The sequence below is a fragment of the Neophocaena asiaeorientalis genome, unplaced genomic scaffold, assembly GCF_003031525.2.
Source record: "Neophocaena asiaeorientalis asiaeorientalis breed wild unplaced genomic scaffold, Neophocaena_asiaeorientalis_V1.1 scaffold302, whole genome shotgun sequence".
Lineage (NCBI taxonomy): Eukaryota > Metazoa > Chordata > Mammalia > Artiodactyla > Phocoenidae > Neophocaena > Neophocaena asiaeorientalis.
The window spans coordinates 484,640-504,375 of NW_020174038.1; the positions used below are offsets into that span (position 1 = coordinate 484,640).

The 19,736-nt window shown below is 50.5% G+C and overlaps 1 protein-coding gene across 1 annotated transcript in view; it reads right to left on the reverse strand.

The window, feature by feature from the left end:
* Positions 1-2,207: 2,207 nt before the first annotated feature.
* The window catches only part of BFSP1 (beaded filament structural protein 1), a 37,080-nt gene continuing 19,551 nt past the window's right edge, over positions 2,208-19,736 (reverse strand). The window contains exons 4-9 of the mRNA XM_024753722.1: positions 19,602-19,694; positions 15,971-16,078; positions 7,735-7,955; positions 5,123-5,208; positions 2,783-3,337; positions 2,208-2,620 (exon numbers count right to left, since the gene is read on the reverse strand). Of these exons, the coding sequence (XP_024609490.1) occupies positions 2,211-2,620; positions 2,783-3,337; positions 5,123-5,208; positions 7,735-7,955; positions 15,971-16,078; positions 19,602-19,694 (1,473 nt within the window). The 3' untranslated portion in view covers positions 2,208-2,210. The remainder of the gene's footprint in view (positions 2,621-2,782; positions 3,338-5,122; positions 5,209-7,734; positions 7,956-15,970; positions 16,079-19,601; positions 19,695-19,736) is intronic.

Below are 19,736 nucleotides of genomic sequence, written 5' to 3' on the forward strand. Positions count from 1 at the left end.
CAGGTCAGTCCATTCCTGCCCCAGGACCTTTGCACTGGCAGTTCCCGCTGCCGGGAATGCTCTTCTCTCCGATCTGCACGTGATGGGCCCATTTTGTCATCAGATCACACATCACCTCGTCCATGGGGTCCTCGCTTGACCATCCAACTCAAAGGAGACCCCTGACACTCTAGCACGTCTCCCTGTAGTATTGTCTCTAGGTTGTTTTCTCCTGTTTAGTTATCTGCCTGCTTGTGCAATTCCTTCCTCTCCCTCCAGAAAGTCGTGACTTTGAGAGCAGAAGCACGTCCAGTGTACCCTGCTGTCTCCCCAGAGCCATGCGTGGCACAGAACAGGCCCCCGATCCATTCTTGATCATTGATTGAATAAAATATAAAAATGACCTTTCTTTCCAAACAGATAACTCCCGCCTTTTTAAATAGGAATATTAACAGAACACACGGTCCAAAAACATAAAAAGACTTAATGGGGAAAAGAAAAGGTTTGCCGTGACTGTTATTGAATATAATATACACGCTGGTCCAAATTCCTAGCACATTCTGAGCTCCACTAATGGTTTTCATTATTCTCTCTTAAGCTTTTAAATGGTATGTACCTCAAAACTGTGCCATGGAGCCAGTTCTCCACTCATCTTTTGGAAAGAACAACAAAGGCATATTTCTTTCTTGAAATTGAAACCTCAAATGAATTCAGAGAAAGATTTTTTTAAGCTCTACACAGAAAGGAAAGGAGACTCCATTTAGTATTCTTTGTATTATTTCTAACAAAGAAATAATAGGATGTAATTTATGACACCATCAGTTTTCCCTAATAATGTGTAGTTGTCTCGCCAGGTACTTTTGTTTAGGCAAATGCAATAATCCGTTTCAGCACATTTATTCACTGTGCTTAATGTATTTTGGAGCATCTACATGGGGAAGGAGTAATTTCTTAATTGGATAAGTAAAAAGATTATTTTTGGACTGTTAGTAGAAAAAAAGAGATATCTACAGGCAAGATAAAAATTTTTGTAAAGATTCTGGCTTCAAGTAACTCCTATTTCCTAGGATGTGATACTGTAAGTACCTGAGTAAATGTGCATGCACCGGAGAACATGCACAAATGTGTAGTATGGTATATTATATTACGGTAATTGAGATCATTAATAAACTTGAAAACTCTCCCCTTACCAGCATGCCACACTGTCTGGCCCACAGAGCATGTTTAATAAACGTTGGACTAGTTAATTAACTAACTGCTAAACGAGGAACTACGTGATGACATTTGATTTTGCTTTCTGAAGCCTGACCCAGGATTACAATCTCTGAGTGACAAATTCGAAGTGACTCAGACAAAAGGACATTCAGCACATACTCTGTAGCAGGTGGCAATGGTCCCCCACTTACATCCCGTGACCCTTACCATCTCCATGTATTTCCATGCCTGACGTCCAAACACCTGCACCTGTACTTCTCGGTCGAGGGCTTTCCTGGTCCCCAAAGTCAACGCCCTGGGAGCAGCGCTCCCTTCTGACTGACCAGCGTTGGTGGGTCAATACACCAGCTCCCTTACCCTTGGGCAGGGTAAATCGGAGGCACATGTTCTACCCCATCTCCCAGAGCCCCCGGGGGTGGGGGCCAAGCGCCAGCCGCCCACAGGCCTGACCCATCTGGTAGCCCATCTCCTTGCTGTCCCTGCCGCCATCTCCCTGTCCTCCTGGCACTTCCTGAGACCACCCCTCCCCCCAGAAACTACATCAAATCCTTGCTGTGAGATCAGTTTCTGGGGGAACCCAAACCAAGACAGACACCTTTAATTGTTTTACTTCTAACAAAACACTCCTCATGTGATCAAATGTTTGTGCTTGAAATGCAGAGAAAACCAGCCAACCCATCATCTAACACGTTTCTCTGTGAAATCCAGACTCTGAGCCTCTGACGAGTCTCTCAATGACCCATATGAAGGGCTTGTCTCTTTCCTAAATGAGCATGGCTTGGTGGCTGTTAACAGAGCACCCCTGAGCGAGGCTAACCCACCTAAAAGCCCAAAGCCCCTGTTAATTAGACAAAGGATGTGCAAGCAAAGAAAACGCTTTAATTAAGGCTTCACTGGCAAGCCAGACAGGCCAACTATGGTCTAATCCAAACAAGAACCCTCAGTCTTGTATGGTTTGTCCTAAAATATCCAAGCACTTCCCAACAGTGGCCCAAAGGCGCTTTCTCCCCTCGAGCCTAGGCATTGGAAGAGCACTTCTCCTCCAGCTTCTCCTTGTTTGCCTTCGTGTTTTCGATCACGGTCTCCACGATTACAGCAGTCTCTTCATATGTCTGGATGCTGTCGGTGGAAAACTTCTCAATAGATTCCATCACCTCCACCTTCTCATAGGCCAGCGTCCTGGGAGGGCTTCTCGCCGGCAGGCTGCTGCTCCAAGCTCCAGGCCCGTCGGACCCACCCTGAGTGACCTGAGGCCCTTGAGACTGGGGTGTAGACGGCCCCTCTGGACCAGGAGAGACTGTGACACAGGGCTCCCTGGCCCCCTCCTCCTCCTTCTGGCCATCCTGTTTCCCCTGGGGCCCCTTCAGTTCTTCGGCATTCATCTCATCCCCCTTGTCTACAGTGTGCGGGGTAGGGGGGTGTCTGTCTTCTTTCCCCTGGGGAGGCCCTTGTCCGTCCTCCAGACCATCTTCTTTCCCCTGGGGAGGCCCCTGTCCATCCTCCAGACCATCTTTCCCCTGGGGAGGCCCCTCTCCATCCTCCAGACCATCTTCTTTCCCCTGGGGAGGCCCCTGTCCATCCTCCAGACCATCTTTCCCCTGGGGAGGCTCCTCTCCGTCCTCCAGAGGGGGCTCCGGCTGCTGGGGAGAGGGCTCCACGTGGCTGTCAGGTGGCACAGAGTCGTCCCCCTTGGAAACCACCACGCCCCCTTTGGCCGGGACGGAGAAGGAACAGAAGCCTGGGTCCACGAAATTGGCATCTCCGGAGACCAGCACATACCGCCCCTTGGTGTACAGGTCAGCGGGGGGCTCGGGTTCTTTGGGGCCTTTCACCCTCTCCTTGACCATCTTGCCTAGTTTTTCAAAGGCTTTGCTTATCTTCCCTCCGTCTGGGACATCCTCCGGAGCCCCGTCCATGGTCGGGGGACTTGCTTCTCCATCCCCTGATTCAAGCTTAGATTCACCCTCTCCTTTAAGTACCACCTGCCCTGGCTTCGGGTCTTCAGGACCTCTCAGTGGTGCCTCTTCCAGACTTGCATCTGCTTTGTCTTTCGCTATAATCTCCTTTTTCCTTGGAACGTTCTTGGGGAGGCCTTTTTGTCTTGGTTTTGCTATTGTTATATCCTGCACAGCCCTGGCGAGATCTTTAAGAAAAAACAAAAAAAGGACAATGAGGCAATATCATCACCAATGAAAGAGGAAGAAAATATATTTGTTGAAAAATACACTAATTATCTTGGAGCCCCCTGTCTAGCGCTGGGGTGGGGTTTACTACGTATGATCAAAAACAACGGGGAAAGATCCCTGGGTCTGAAGCATCCACGGCCCACACTGAGGACCCAGCTCTGCTGGCCACTGTGTGACTTTGGACAAGTCACTCGGCCCCTCTGGGCTTGCAGAGGGGAGGGAGGTGCCCACAGTTCCCATCACACTGGGTACAACCGACTGAGATCCGTGATCCTCCTGCAGTAACACTCTGTGGGAGCAGGGCTCCAGTGCCCACCAAGCCCCCTGCTCCCCGAGTTCACAGGGGACACTGGGATCCACAGAGCAGACAGTGGAAACCCAGTCCACAGGGCACTCTCACCTCAGGCTTCCCCAAAGGAGCAAGGCAGAGCTACCTGGGCCTCTGACGGGTTCGGAATGGCCTCGGCCATGGGGAGTAGCTCCCTTGTCCCGCTCGCAACCCAGGCCAGATGAACATAGACACCCCTTGCTCAGCGTCCCCTTCCTCCTGGGCAATAAGAGGAAGTGATGCTCTCAAACTCGGAACAGGAATCGCTTGCGCCCGAGGCCATATTCATTTCCTCAGATCAGCTAAGAGGAAAAACTGAAAGTGTAACACAAAATCTCACCCTGCCTCACCCAGGAGGCTTTCCAGCTTCACTCACAGTGATTTTTAAACTTTTTCATCCTGAAGTCTTCTCCAGCCCCTCCCTCCCTTCGCTAACCAGAGGACTCAGTCGCACAGAGCAAGGGCCTCCCGTGGGGCTGACCCTCAGTGACAGGGCAGAGTGAGCAGGCCGTGAAGCCATGATGGGGGGGACGCAGCGGGGACACCACAAAGCAGGTGGCTGGGAGCAGGCGTGGAGAAGGGCTTACTTGCAGGACCAGCTGCCAAATTTCAGGGCCCGCTAATCAAAACTGTGAAGAATGTCCAGACAGCGACCGCACAGCATCAAGCCCAGCACCCTGCACACAGCCACCCGCCCCTGGAGCTGGCCCTGGGTGTCTGGGGACCCCTGCCCCTGGCAGCAACGTTCTGACTCTGGCACCCCATCTCTGCAAAGCCCTCTGAGCTTTCTGAGACCCCTGGATTTGAAGGCACCGTAAGCACAGGCTTCTCTTCTCCCAGGCGCTGTTCTGTTCCTTCAGGACTGGGGAGACTGAGCTGTGAGCTGACATCTCACAGGCGCATGAAACCATCCTCAAAGGACCACATGTTGAAGGCAGAAGCTGCGCTTGCCCACCAAGCTATTTCTGCTCAGTTTTGAATGGGAGAGAGAACGAACAAAAATTGAGCATCTACTCTGCTCCTGACACTAGATCAAGCACCTCTGCATAAAAGAGTTCATTTCACTGGGTCGGGGCGGTGGGGGGGGGGCGCGGTGAATAGATACAATTCAGTATTCACTTCTTGCCCAAGTAAATGTTGAGCTGCATTTTTTCTCCCCAGTTAAATGCCTCACGTTCACGGACGGCGTTCCTGAGGGGGCCTAACCCCCATCTGATTTTCTCCTTGTAAACTTTTTGACTCAGTCACTCAGCACCTGTTGGAGGACATCAGTGAGGGAGAGAACGGGCCTCACATAAAAGCACTGAATTTCCAGATGGACGGGGAGTATGAATGCTAAGTTTAGGGAGAAAGCCGCTTGATTTTTCCTTTCTCCCAGGACAGAAAGTCGCAGAAGCCAGGGTTGGGGACTCACCTTTCACACCGTGTCGAGGGCTGAGGGAGGCTCCGTGGCTCACGGTGTACAGAGTGATCGGAGTTTCAATGAAGGCGGAACTCAGCCTGGCAAAAAGAACCAGAAAGAGGGTGATCTCCAGCTTTAATTCACTGAGCCAAACAGATGGGGGGCGGGCAAGAGGGATGCTCTAATGTCCAGCAAAAATGAAAAAGGCTTTCTCCAGATCCAACTGCTCATGAACCACAAACACACGTACACACTGGAGGACAACGGAAAGGAATAATCATCTCTTTGAGCTCAAGTCAAAGCTGTGAAACACACTTATAAAAAAAATTGTAATTCTTTTGTTTTGGAGGTTTTTTTAAATAAGAGAATGGCCAGCCCAGGCTGAAGTATTTAGGGCAACCAGGGTATAATATGTCCAACTGGTCTTTTTTTTTTTTTTGGCGGTACACGGGCCTCTCACTGTTGTGGCCTCTCCCGTTGCGGAACACAGGCTCTGGACGCGCAGGCTCAGCGGCCATGGCTCACGGGCCCAGCCGCTCTGCGGCATGTGGGATCTTCCCGGACCAGGGCGCAAACCCATGTCCCCTGCATCGGCAGGCGGACTCTCAACCACTGCGCCACCAGGGAAGCCCCAACTGGTGTTTTTAAAAAAATAGTTCTATATAATCAGAGACAGTGGAAAGATAAAGCAATTGAGACAAAACATAAATAGTTGGTGAATCTAAGAGGATTCAGAATTTCCTTGTTCTGTGCCTGCAACATTTCTATCAATTTGAAATTATATCAAAATTAACAGTTATATATGAACCAACAAAAGGGGTATCCAGTTACCTTTTGATGAAGCCCTGCCTCCAAAACAAAAAGTTTCACAAGGACGCTTAAATACCCGTTCAAGACTTATTTTTGTATGTGTGCATGAAGCATTCACTGTGACATAAATACAGAGTTCAGCACAATACGTTGACCAGAACTAGAGAAAACAAAAGAAAGTCTCGCTTTTCCTCCTACACATTAGAGCACTCACAGCCAAGACAGAGCCCCAGCGAGAGGGAAGGAAGTGCTCTTGTGTCTGGGTGCTTCTCTTTTAACCCAATCTAAACCCCCCAAAATCAGCAAGACTGAATTGAAGAACCTCAACTTAATAGAGATTCAGCGTCCATATAGGAGGGGGCTGGCCTCAATCTGTTCTCTGAATATCTACAGATACAGACATTGACGTAGCCATAGATGTAGATGTAGGTGTAGGTGTGGCTATAAATAATGGAGACATCGTTGTAGATGTGCATGTACGTGATGATGTAGATACAGATGACTTAGGTATAGTTGAAGTATAGGTGTAGGTATAGATTTAGGTGATAAAGATGTAGGTGTAGCTATAGATGATGCAGATATAAGTGTATGTGTAGGTGACACAGATGTAAATGATGTAGTATGGGTACAGATAATGTAGATGTAGGTGTAGGTGATGTACATATAAATGTAGGTGATGTAGAGGTAGGTGTAGGTGTAGGTATAGATGAAGATGTAGGTGTAGCTACAGATGAGGTAGATAATGTAGATGCAGTGTAGATGTACACACATACAGATGATGAGGACATAGATGTAGATGTACGTGTAGGTAGGTATAGGTGTAGACATAGTTGATGTAGATGTATTTTTTTTAATACATTTATTTATTTATTTTTGGCTGCGTTGGGTCTTTGTTGCTGCGTGTGGCCTTTCTCTAGTTGCGGCTAGCAGGGGCTACTCTTCGTTGCAGTGCGCGGGCTTCTCATTGTGGTGGCTTCTCTTGCTGTGGAGCACAGGCTCTAGGCACACGGGCTTCAGCAGTTGTGGCACGCGGGCTCAGTAGTTGTGGCTCATGGGCTTAGTTGCTCTGCAGCGTGTGGGATCTTCCCAGACCAGGGATCAAACCCATGTCCCCTGCTTTGGCAGGCGGATTCTTAACTGCTGTGCCACCAGGGAAGCCCCTATATAGATGTATTAATACATCTAGAAAATGGACAGTAGACGATGCCGGTGCAGCTGTGAATGATGAGATGGAGACAGAGATCTACTTCCCAGTGGCGTTCAAGTCAAAGTTCTATTACGTGGAGGAGACCAGACGGCCTGTCGACAGCCACATTACTGACCCAACCAGGTGGTCAGAGTCATGACGGCAGCAGCAGTAATAACACCTACACTGAGCGCTGGTTGAGCTCCAGGTACCGTGCAGGCCCCTCACTGGCAGCACCTCAATAACCACGCCTGATCATCCTCTCTGTTAAGACACTCATGTCCCCAGAGGCCTGTGAGCTGAAGGGAGCCTTCTCCGTGGGGGCTTTCTGACCCCCTGCTTGACATTCAAACACTTCCCCCGTCACCCTTGCCTCCTCTCCCCTCTCCCTGCTGCGATTCACTCCAGAGTCACAGGCCACACGCCCTCTGCTACAAACCCACTCATCCTGTCTCCCCGACTAATATTCAAGCTCTGTGAGGTCACAGATTTGGGGGTTCCCTTCCTGGCCACATCCCCACTGCCTAGAACAGTAACACAGGAGACACTCAGCAAAGATCTGTGGAACAAGTAAGAGGCCAGAGAGGTTGGCGCTGTGCCCATGGGCTCTGCCCACCCCTGATCCCACCTGTTGCCTTCGTTCTCGATGATCCGGTGATACCGGTCCAGCTCATTCCTCAGGGTCTGCTGGGCGACCACCAGCTGCCGGCAGTCGTAGGATGACCTCTCCAGGCTCCTCTCAGCCTCCTCAATCTCCTTCCGCAGGGTGTCAATCTGCTCATTGTAGAGCTGAATCTCTTCATCGTAGCACTCGTGGGCATCTCTGATGGCCTGTTCTAGGGCCGCCGTCTGTGGGCAAAGACACAGCTGTAAGGAAACCCAGCCCACCCTCTCACTTAAGACACAGACCCGGCGGGATACCCTGGACGCGGCATATCCAGTTTTATTTGTTCTGTGGGTTTGTTTCTCTGTTTCTCTGTCGGCAGGGAATCCTTAAGCCACAGAGGGATGTGAACCCCTTCTCCTTACGCTTGCATCAGCACCCTTGGAAATCTGCCCTAGCAGAGTCTCCACCCCGCAAAGGCAGTGGGAAGATGACAACCCCAGAAACTGAAACGAAAACTGCCGTCCGTGGAATAACACGTGCAACTCAAACAAAGTACATTCTTCATAATTTACTGAGTCAGCATAAATCCGACAGCTGAAAAATTAGTCAAAAGAAGAACATACACTAAATAGATAAGATACTACTTCAGGGAAACATTAATTACCTACAAATGCAGGACAAATCAAAATTAAGGTAGGAAAATAAAAAGAGGTGGCCTCATATTCACTGTAAGAGCTGTGGCAACCCCTAAAGGGTCACAGCGTACTGATTTACAAGCTTAGTACAACCTCATTTTCCCAAAGAGAAGAGATCTAACAGGCATGGCCGGTTCTCAAAAGCAAAATAGAACAAGCAAACCAAACCCACTTCTCCTGGAAGAGTTCTCAAACTTCATCATGCATCTGAACCCCCCAAGGATACTGTTAAGCTCAGATTCTGACTCAGCAGGTCCGGTGGGGCCGGAGGGGCTGCATTTCTTTTCTTTTCTTTTTCTCTTAAAGGATAGTTACTTCTTTTTCTTTTTCTTTTTCTTCTTTTTGGCTGCGTTGGCTCTTTGTTGCTGCGCGCGGACTTTCTCTAATTGCGGCGAGCGGGGGCTACTCTTCCTTGCGGTGCGCAGGCTTCTCATTGCGGTGGCTTCTCTTGTTGCAGAGCACAGGTTCTAGGCACCTGGGCTTCAGTAGTTGTGGCTCACGGGCTCAGTAGTTGTGGCACACGGGCTTAGTTGCTCTGTGGCATGTGGGATCTTCCCGGACCAGGGCTCGAACCCGTGTCCCCTGCATTGACAGGCGGATCCTTAACCACTGCACCACCAGGGAAGCCCGGGAGGGCTGCATTTCTAAGCGGCTCCCACTCGATGCCCATGGCTCTGGTCTCCGGGTCACACTTTTTGAGTCACGGGGGACTAGACAGGTATCTGAATCCAACCTCACGTATGTCCACCACAAGATGCCTCACACATGCAGCTAAACGAGCACATTGGACATGTAGAGGGTGATTATTCCTGCGACAGCCTGATTCCTCACTTTATGTACAGATGTGGCCGTGGAACAGTGACGTCCCTAGTGAGGACACCGGCAGACTCAGCCGACAAAGGTTGTCACGAATGGATCTGTTGCATGGAAGCAGGGGAGGAAGGGAAGGAGGGAGGAAGGGAGGAAGGAAGGAAGGAACAGAGGGAGAGGTACATGCACTAGACACTCTGGGAAGCCGTCCACTGGCCTGTGTCGTCCCCATGTCTGAAGACTGTCCCACCTCACACGTTGGAAGTGTCCGGGCAGCAGTGTGACCACACTCCCCTGACCAGAGCCGCAGAACCAGGACTCAGGCTGGCCTGTCACGTGCTTCCTCTCTGGGCATCTGGGAAGGGATCTCAGGAATAGCAGTGACTTGGTGGTAGGTTCTAGACTCACTGGGACACGTAAGCCCGGGGTCTGAAGCCACCACCCTGGAGAAACAATCTTTCAGAAAGTGCGTGGAGAAACTGAGAAAGGCAATTCTTCGGAAAGACAGAGACATGAAGCCAAAAGGCAAAGGCAACAGAGGTGAGAGAGCTGGCAAAAGAGAGAAAAGAGGGAATCGGGGAGAGTGAGAAGCTCCTGCCGCCCGCCCTGTTCCCAAAGGTCATCAGCCCCTTTATATCTCGCTCCTTTGGGGGAAAATATCTTCACAGTCGAGAAAGCTGGAGACACCACCCCAGGTGACCCAAGTCTCACCCCCAGTACAAAGACACAGCCATATGGTGCTCCTGGTGAGAGGCACCGAGGACCCATCACTTCTGTCGTGTTCCTGCCGCAAACGCAGAGCCTCAGCTCAGCCCCGAGAAAGCATCAGGGAAGTCCAGATGGGGGGACGTCCCACAGGAGGACTGGCCATCAAGGTCACGAGAAACAGAGATGGGCAGGAACTGTCCCAGACTGGAGGAGGCTGAGGAGACAGGACAGCTGAATGCAAGCAGGATCCAGGACCAGAAAACACGTGAGCAGGGTAACAGGTGAGATCTCAGGCGAATCTGTTACCAGGATGGCGTGCTCGACAATGTCCTGGTTCCAACCTTGGTGCTGTGCTATTAAGAGGTTGACTTTGAGGGAACTGGGTGGAGAGTACGGGAAATCTCTGAGCTATTTTTGCAGCTTCTTAGAAGTCTAAAATTATTTCAAAATAAACCAAGCGAGTTTGACCAGGTTTCTGTTCCTCATTTAAAATTATCTCCGTTCACACAGTCTCCTGGGATGTCAAATACTGAGGCACAGCCTCTGATTCTTGGTGTGGCCACATGCTTACCCACACCGGTGTTCACACACTCTAGGAGATGCTTCCATGAAGTAAGGAATTTAAAGGACCCCTTTGAGGCTCAAATCTCAGAGACAAGAAGCCATCCGGAGTGGATGAATCCCCACGTAAGACTCTCCATTTCCACGGAGCAGTCCTGAGAACGAAGCCTGCGGGTCACAGGCTGGCATGGCTGGGGTCCAGCGATCCCAGTGTCAACCGGGCAGCAGGAAGGCATGAAAGCTGATCACAGCTGCCTTTCATCAAAGCTTAGCTTTCTCCCACATGAGCAGGAAAGGGCTGTGCCTGCAGCACCTGGTGTTATAGCTCAATAATTTAAACCATTCATCAGAGGGCGGAGTGTTCAGGAAAACCAATAAAAGCCCCACTTGCAGCAGCTCAAAGGGGGCTAATGCAACGTCTCTGATGGGAGTGATCTCGGCACGGGCTTCAGAGGCCGTCCAGCCCCAGCCTGACTGTGGGAGAAAGAAACCCTCGTTCCAGGAGCCACAGCCCAGAGAGGGAGGCGGCTCGGTCACAGGAACAAAGCCCAAGGTGTCACAGAGCCCACGGAGAGGCCCAGGGTGCTGGGGACATCACGGAAGTCTTCCAGGAGGAGGTGGGGCCGGTCCAGGTGCTGCAGAAGCAAAGCCACTCGCAGAGAGAGAAGTGGGGAGCAGAGGTGCCGGTGCCAGGATCCACAGGAGGGGTCCAGAGAGGAGAGGGGGAGAGAACAGCCCACAGACAGCCCTGGCGGGTGGAAAGAGGCAGGTGGAAGGTGTGGGCCTCTAGGCAGCCGGAACTTCATCTTGAGCTAGGTGACCATGTGTTTCCGCTTGGACCGCTTAGATCCGGCTGATAGCTGTCTCCCCACCAGGCTTGGGCAGCCGGAGCAGGAGCCAGGCCAGGCTCTGCTCAGTGTTCCCCGGACCTCGCGTGGGGCTGGCCAGAAACGGCTGAAAGATGTGTTTCAGCACAGCTGCAGGGCTTGCCTCTGCACAGCATGGTCCTCAGGGACCCGGCCCAGTGCCTCACAGTGAGCGCATCTGGAGAGGTGACCTCCTGCCTCAGTCCCTTTAGGCACCCAGACTCCTTTGGATCCAAGGTCATTTCAAAAAGGAAAAAGAAATCAAGTGTCCTTCGCCCATTACACGCTGTCTTACCAAAACGTACCACCAGGTGGTGCTAAGGGACTTTACTGAGAAATGACACCTGGGAGGAGTATACTTTCCCAATAATCTGACTTTTTTCACTTTCCTGTCACAGAAACTCTCAGCAGATGCAATTTAGAGAACCAGAACGCCTGTCCCTTCTCATCCGCCTGGAAGAAGTGCCATCCCCAGGGGTCTCGTGTGTGGTCCACATTCAGCTCCAATCGTGGGTGCAGTCCTGGGCAACCTGTGGACCAACGTTCTCAAACTCGAGCCTGCAGAGCCACCTGGAGGGCTTGTTAAACGAGATGCTGGGCCCTCCGGAGTTCCTGGTTCCGTAGATCTGGGACGGGCCCGTGAACGAGCATTTCTGACAAGCCCCAGGTGATGCTGACACTGATGCTGCTGGTTCAGGGACCTCCCCCTGAGGACCCTGCGACGGAGGGTTCCAGAAGCATCAGACGCCCTAACCATAGGCAGAACCAGCTGCCACAGCCCTGCCGGCTGGAGCCCTCAGGCTGCAAGGAGCTCCCCCTCCCCTGACCCCCATCATGTCCCCAGTCATGGCCCTGGCCCTGCTGAGGGGCTAGGCTGACGAGTCTCCCCTGGAACGCTCAGCTCAGCTACTCCACTGGGAAGTCACAACAGCCTTTTAAAATCAACAAAAAGCCAGCCGTGAACATCTCACGAATAAGGCTATGGAGGGCCCGAGCCAGGAACCCGGGTGCCCGAGATGTAGAATATGCGGGCCCAACATGGAACCCACCCCTACATCAATGTTCTCAAAGTGTGGTTCCTTGACCTGCAACAGCATCTGGAATTCAGAAATAAAAATTCTTGGGCCACACCCCAGACCCACTGAGTCAGACGCTCTCAGGTGGGTCCTGCCACGTGCGTGTTTTGATTCAAGCTAATGAAGCAGACTTTCGGCCCCATGACCTTTGCCCCTTAGCTCTATGCCCATGAATATATTATGTTACTTGGCAAAGGGACTTCTTACTCAGCTGACCTTAAAAAACAGGGAGATTATTCTAGATTATTCCTAATTCCACGGGCCCTTAAGAACAGAAATCAGGGAGATTAGATGCACGAGAACGATTTGAAGCACCATTGCTGTCCTTGAAGATGGAGGGGCCACATGCCAAGGAAGGCGGACGGTGTCTGGAGTAAATCCTGGCCGACAGCTAGCAAAGAAATAGGGTCCTTGGTGCCAGCGGCACACAGAAGGGAATTCTGCCAATGACAGGAACGGGACAGGAAGCAGATTCGGCCCACCACCCAACAAGAACCTCCAGATACGGGGGACCCAGGCCGGCCGACACCTTCATTTCAGGGCTGTGAGCCCCAGAGCAGAGAAACCAGCCAAGCCTGCCCCGACTTCTAACCTGCAGAACCGTAAGATCACAAGGAAGTGCTGTTTTAGGCCCTGACCTTTGTGAAAATTTATTATGGCCGCAAGAGAAAACTAATATGACTCATGTTTCATCAGACCCCCTGCTAGGTTTTATTTACTATAAGCACATATATTATCATAGAGAAAATGCTTTGGCAATATTTTGATAACTAATTCAGCAGATAATATTTTGTTTCAATATAATTGGTTTCCTTTTAATTCTATGTACTTTATGCCTTTGACATTTTTCTTTTTTTTAATGGAAAATGTCAATATCTTATTTTACTATTATTAACGTAAGTATGTGATGCCAAAGAAATGAAGGTAATTTTACAAACTCAGAATTTTGGCAAATACATGAAATTTCTGTTTTATTACAGTTTTATACCACATTAGTTCAAATGCATTTCTCTACAACTACTCCAACAGAGCTCCTCTGGAATTATTTCAGTCATCCTTAATATGTGACTTTACCAAAGACTTTGAATGTAAAATAAACATATAAAATTTCAAATTAGTAACTTTTAATTATGAATGGGATAAGAAATAAAGTCATCAGATGACGGCTGGGGCTATTAATTTCCAATAAGACACTTTGTTGAAATGTTTCTTCTGATACCCCAGGTATAAATGAGAACCTTCAAAAAACAAGGGCAGAACCAAAGTACAATAAAGAAGCCTCTTTAGCTTAAGCCTCCCGTAGTCCTAAACCTCTGACAGAAGCTATATGCCTTTAACATTTTTCTCAGAAAGGGTCCAGGGGCTTCACCAGACTGCTGGGCAGGGGATTGGCGGGGGGATGGCACAGAAGAGACAGTGAAGCCACCCCCAGTTAGAGAGACAACGACCTCAGAGTTAGACAAGCCAGTCTTTCTGCAGCAGTTACGGGTGGGGACAGGCGCCCAAGCAGAGAGCTTTATCTCATATTCTCAGAAACTAGGCTAATCCTTTATGAAATGTCTTACTTTTATAGTCAATAAATGCAATGAGTTCACAGAGAGACAAGCATTCTTTTCGCCCTGGAACCGGACTTCACCGGATGTGCCCACCACATCAGGCTGGGCTCCCTCATCTCCTGAGGAGACTGGGGTCCTTCTCAGTCTCTCGGGCAGAGGTTTTCAACCTCATCACCGTGGCCACTGGAAGAGCTACATTTTACATCACAAACCATAGACATCATGCAAAGATATAAGTACATGTGTGTATTTGCACAAATCTATACACTTAAACACACATACAGATATATTTAAAACAAAGGTTTCACAAAATAAATCCTGCCTCTACTCGCCACGCACCCTGTCATTTCCTCTTCGGTCTTAGGCTAGTGCTGTGAATTCCTTCTTTTCTCAAGACAGTCGATTCGGCTGAGTTCATTTTACAACCCAGTAATGAGTTGTAACTGGTGGTTTGGAAAACACTGGTGTCTAGAACCGTGATTGGGTGTGCATCCACTTCTCCAAACACTCATTCACACACACACACGTACACACACATACACACACACACATACACACATACACACATATACTTACATGCACACACATTACACACGTACACACATACGGTTACTTACACACACGCATACACTTACATACACAAACACAAATATATACACACGCATACACACATATACACACGTGCACACATGCACACATATAAAAACGTGCGCACACATCACACACACACACACCCTGACCCTCCCTCCATCCTCTCAGGGCCTCAGAGGAAACCACACACTCACCAAGTCACCAAAACGGTGCATCTGGTCCCCAAGCCGTGGTTTGTCAACAAGAGCAGGACGCGTTTTAAGGGCAGTACTCGCCTTCCTGAGCTGGGGTCTTTGCCTTGTAGGACCATCCCCAGGCCCCCGTTTGCCCTCCGTGGCCCCTGAGTTGCTGCACAGGGAGGGGCCGGGTGGCGGGTGGGGCAGGAATCAGGATTCTGGACTCAAGTCCTGAGATCTGGAGGACACCGTGTACCCACCAAAAGCACCACATCTCATGTGGCTTCAGCAGGGTTTGATCTTGTCAGGCATTGGTGGGATAGAGACAAAGTAACATATAGCCTTTAATGGTCTAGGTTTTCTAGAGGGGCAGATTTTTGTTCCCTTGTCCCGTATGTGTACTTGTCAAACCGAACGTCAACTTACTTTTGGATTTGGGAAATGTGGTTACACAGCGTAAGAAGCGTATTCTAACCCAACGTCCCCATCAGAATGGCCCGGTGTACAGTAATGAGAGGAAGAAAACTGGAGGAATCACAGGGTTGGCGGGGGTGGGGTGGCCCATGAAGCTCATTAACCGCAAAGGAAGGCCACAAAGACAGGACTGCGCTTTCCTGCAAAGTTTGCAAAAAGCTTGTCTGCTCCTTTGCAAACTAAGCTTCACCGAAAAAAGAAAAGGGGTGGGGTGCAAATGCAAAGTTTCCGCTGACAAATTCTGAGCAGAAGCAAATCCCAGCACAACCCCTCTCTCCAGGGCTGCAGTCAAATTCCAAAGGAGAGAGTTTAGGTCATGAGAAGAGAAACAGGAAGCACAGACTCGTGCGAGCGTAGGGTAAAAACCCCCAACGTATGTCCATTTCTTATTTTCAAAAAGAAGGCTAAACTGGGCAAAACAGATCGGTTATGCAGAAGTGGGGATAGCTTACCCTAGGTGGGGGAGGGGCAGCGACTCAAACGGGGCCTGCGGGGGACCTCCGGGGACCACGAATTTGTGGGACCCACTGCCCCCGTTGGCCCAGGGCTTTTCCAGTCTGGGCAGGAAGGCGTCCTGGGAAGTGGACGGCTGGTCACCCCACTGGGGATGCTGTTTGCGGCTCTGAGGGTTGAGGACACAGGTGTGTTGAGTCTATAGAATTCACAGCACTAGATGCATGAGTGCTCACCTGTGCAGGCCCGTGACACCTGAATGAGAGGAGCAGACAGGAGGGGTGGGCATACCTGGGCCTGCAGCTCAGCTCTCTGGGCCTGCAGGAGGCAGAGCACCTCTTGGCTGTCCTCCAGCTGGCTCTGCAGGGTGGCCACCTCCCTTTCCGTCAAGAGCTTCGCCTGCACAAAGAAGCCAGACTCAGCACGCTCACACTCGGAGGAGAGGGGCCGCTGTGTTCTGCATGTTTACATCCCCCCAAGTTCACAGGCTGAGGCCCTAACCCCCAATGCATGGCATCTGGAGGTGGGACCTTTGGCAGGAGGGTTGGTTTAGATGAGGTCATGAGGGTGGGGCCCCCACGATGGGATTAGTGTCCTTATTAGAAGAGGACGAGACACCAGGGCCCCCTCTTCCATGCGGGCAGGAAGGAAAGGACAGAGAGAGGGGTGGCATCTACCAGCCGGGATGGGGTTCTCCCCAGGGGCCAAATCTGCCAGCCCCCTGACCTTGGACTTCCAGCCTCCAGAACTGTAAGCAATAAGTGCCTGTTGGTTGAGCCACCTGGTCTACGGTATTTTGTCACAGCAGCCAAGCTGACTCAGGCAGGCCCACCATGGCCACTCACCGCCTTTTCACTTTGTTTTCTAAGTCTGAGCCCTGAGCCAGAGCCACCAACTGTGCTGAGCCGTCCCCACGGCACACAGCAGGGGCCATGGCGACAGTGGAAGCCCTGTCGGTGCTCCCTGAATGTTCTGGAAGGAGGTCCACCCTCAACCTCTCCACACTCTGCAGAGCAGCTGCCCTTTTCCCACCAGCCTCTCCACATTATTCAGAAACATCTAAACCCCTTCCTGAGAGCCTGGCCTCTCTAGAGCAGCACCTTCTGACACAGGGACACCCCCCACCGCCCCCTGCCGGGCAGAGTCACAGCCCAGCACGTCCACGGCCACCCACTGAAGGTGCCCCTGCTCTGCAGCCACCTGCAAAGTGGCCGGAGCAAGGAGACACAGAGAAGGTGAGAGCGAGGGAGGAGGAGTGGGCCTGGGGGCAGAGCTGCCTAAGGATGGTGTGTTTATTTCTGAGTCTCCCAGTGGAGACGTGCGTTCTCTCAGTCTCTCTGTGTGTGTCTCTCTCCCTGTCTGTCAGTCTGTTTCTCTCTCTCTCTGTCCTCCCTGCTTCTCTGTGCCTCGGCTCCCGCCTCCCTGCCCCAAAGACACAGACGTGGGGACAGCTGGGAGCAGACGGGACTCACGTTCTGGGTACCACTACGTGGAGGATGTGCAAACATGCCAGCCGAGACCTGCAGCCTCAGCATGGACACAGACACGGTGCAAATCCCTCACCCACCTCCCCGCCAGGGCCCAGCCTGCTTGTCTGGCCCCGCCTCTCCTCACCGCCCAGCTCCTACTTATACTACATCCTCCCCATGTCCACCCACAGGTGCTCCCACAGTGCCTCGCGCACAGGAGGCCCTTGGATACTTACTGTAGAGGAAGGGAGACGTCAGCTGGAAGCCGGCACTAACCAACACCCCCCAGCACGATGCTCCCTCCTTATAAATTTACAGATGATGCCACCTCAACACCTAAAGATGTCACTCTGGGATCCCAGGGGAACAAGACAGAAACAAGACCGGCTCTGCAACTGTGTCTGAACTCAGAACAAGCAATCACCGTGTAACCACAGAAATGACCACTAACTCAAGTGACGGTGCTTAGTTACCAAGCACGGCCTTAGCCTCACCCCATACCTTGGCCTCCAAGGTACAAAATAGGGGGATATTCAGCCATAAGACCAGCCCCCCACCCCCCAACGGTTCCCAGACCAGCGCAGGTCCCCATCCACGGCGTATACCCTCCCCTCCTGTGGGGAGTAATAAACCCAGCTTGATTTGACCACAGGGGTGGCCCTAGGGACTCCTGGCTACAGGACACTGACTTTATGCTTTATGGACACATTAACCCCAGGCTCCTAGGAAGCAATGCTAATTATATCCTTTGTGCAAACTCAACTGGCATTTTCTAGGACAGTAACAAGAGTCAAAGGAGCAAACCTGAAAGCAACCACCTAGCTCGTATGTAGAATTTTCCAGCTGAGGTTAATAAAGAATGAGATTCTTTCTAAACCTGCTTTTTAACGTGCACATGGATCCCCGAGCATCTTGCTAAAATGCAGATTCCGACACAGTGGGTCTGCTGGGGGTCGGGCTGCAGATGTGGCATTTGTCTCAAGCTCCCGGGCAACGATGCTGAGGGTCTCTGATGATCACTGACACTATCAAACTAGGTCTAGACGGCTCTACATTAGCACAACTCAGAAGAACAGGGTTACGGGGGAACAGATGACGTGATTTTAAAAGTGTGCTCCGATGTAAAACACCTATGAATTAAAGGAAAAATGTCTGCAAAACAGAACTAAAGTGTCTGGAAAGAAGTCTCTGACAAAGAAAATTATGCTTTAGGAGAAGCTGTCTTTTAGGCCTTAGTGGCAACCCCAGTTCAGTTGGGGTCATTGGTGGGCAATGTGGACAAGAATATCCCCGTCAAGGCCAAAAAAAGGAACTCTCCTGCCTCTTAGATGTTACTTGGCAGGGTTCAAAAGTGTCTCTGAAAGCAAATTTGGGGATTTCTTTAGCTTTGATATTAAAAATTAGGTTCAAACAAACACCCTAGCCCACTGGTTCTCCAGGGTGTGGGCCTGGGTAGACTTCTGTCCTAAGTCACCCTTGCAGAAAAACCCAGAGTCTTCTCGGTTGAACAGTCTACAAAACCCTGTCCCAGCGTAACACTCCTCTGAAGAAAGGACACATGACATTTTTGTTTTAATCTGCATCCTTTTCAGTTTATTTTTACAATATCATATCACACATCACAAAATCCCATAAACCACATTAGGGGAAAAAATGCATCAATAGCCTGTTGCCCTGCTAGCGAGCTAAGTGAGGAAGGGATTTGGAACGTTATATTGGGAAGAAGGTTTTACATCCAAATCCCAGTTTTTTTTTAAAATCGGCTTCAATCACCTCTATCCTTTCCCAAGAGTTTTCATGCCCCAGACTAGCAGAGCCTGACCTTGAAAATAGAGTCACTAATTGTCTGAGGTTCTCTGTATTCAAAATTATGGTCAAATTGATAAGGGGAATAAGAAAACAAACAACCCAATAAAAAAGTATGGGCAAAAGTCTTGGGTAGATAGTCCAACAAAGAAGCTATACAAATGGCAAATAAGCACATGAAAAGATGCTCAACATCGTTAAGGCGTGAGGGGATGCAAGTTAAAAGCACAGAGAGATACACAACATACCTATTAGAGTAGCAAAGGGCAAAACCAAAGTAAAAACCCGACATACCCAGCGTTGACAAGGAAGCAAAGCAACGGAAACACCCATCCGTTGCCAGTGGGGATGCAGCAGTGCTACAGTGCTTGGGAAACAGTCTGGAAGTTTCTTATAAACTAGACAAGGAAGGACAGCCCGTAATCCTCAAGAGGAAATATCTAAGAAGATGGTCAGGGGCACAGTTTATGTCCTTAGATGTCTAAATACCCACGTTCACCATCTGAGTGAAAGAGCAGAAGAGTGAACTTCGAATGTGAACCCGCAGTGGGGGTGACCTGACGCTTCTCCCTGGGTCTCTGGGCTCCCGGGGCTGCAGAACAAATCCCCACATGCGGTTTCGCAGCCGCCTGGGCTCCCGTTCTTACCTCCCTCATGCCACTGGTTATGGCGGCTGCTTGCGGGGTGGTCTGGATGATCTGCTGCAGGATGCTGACATAGGTCTGAATCTCCAGAAGGTTCTGTTGGGGGAGGAAAGCGTTCTCATGAGAACTTGAGCTCCC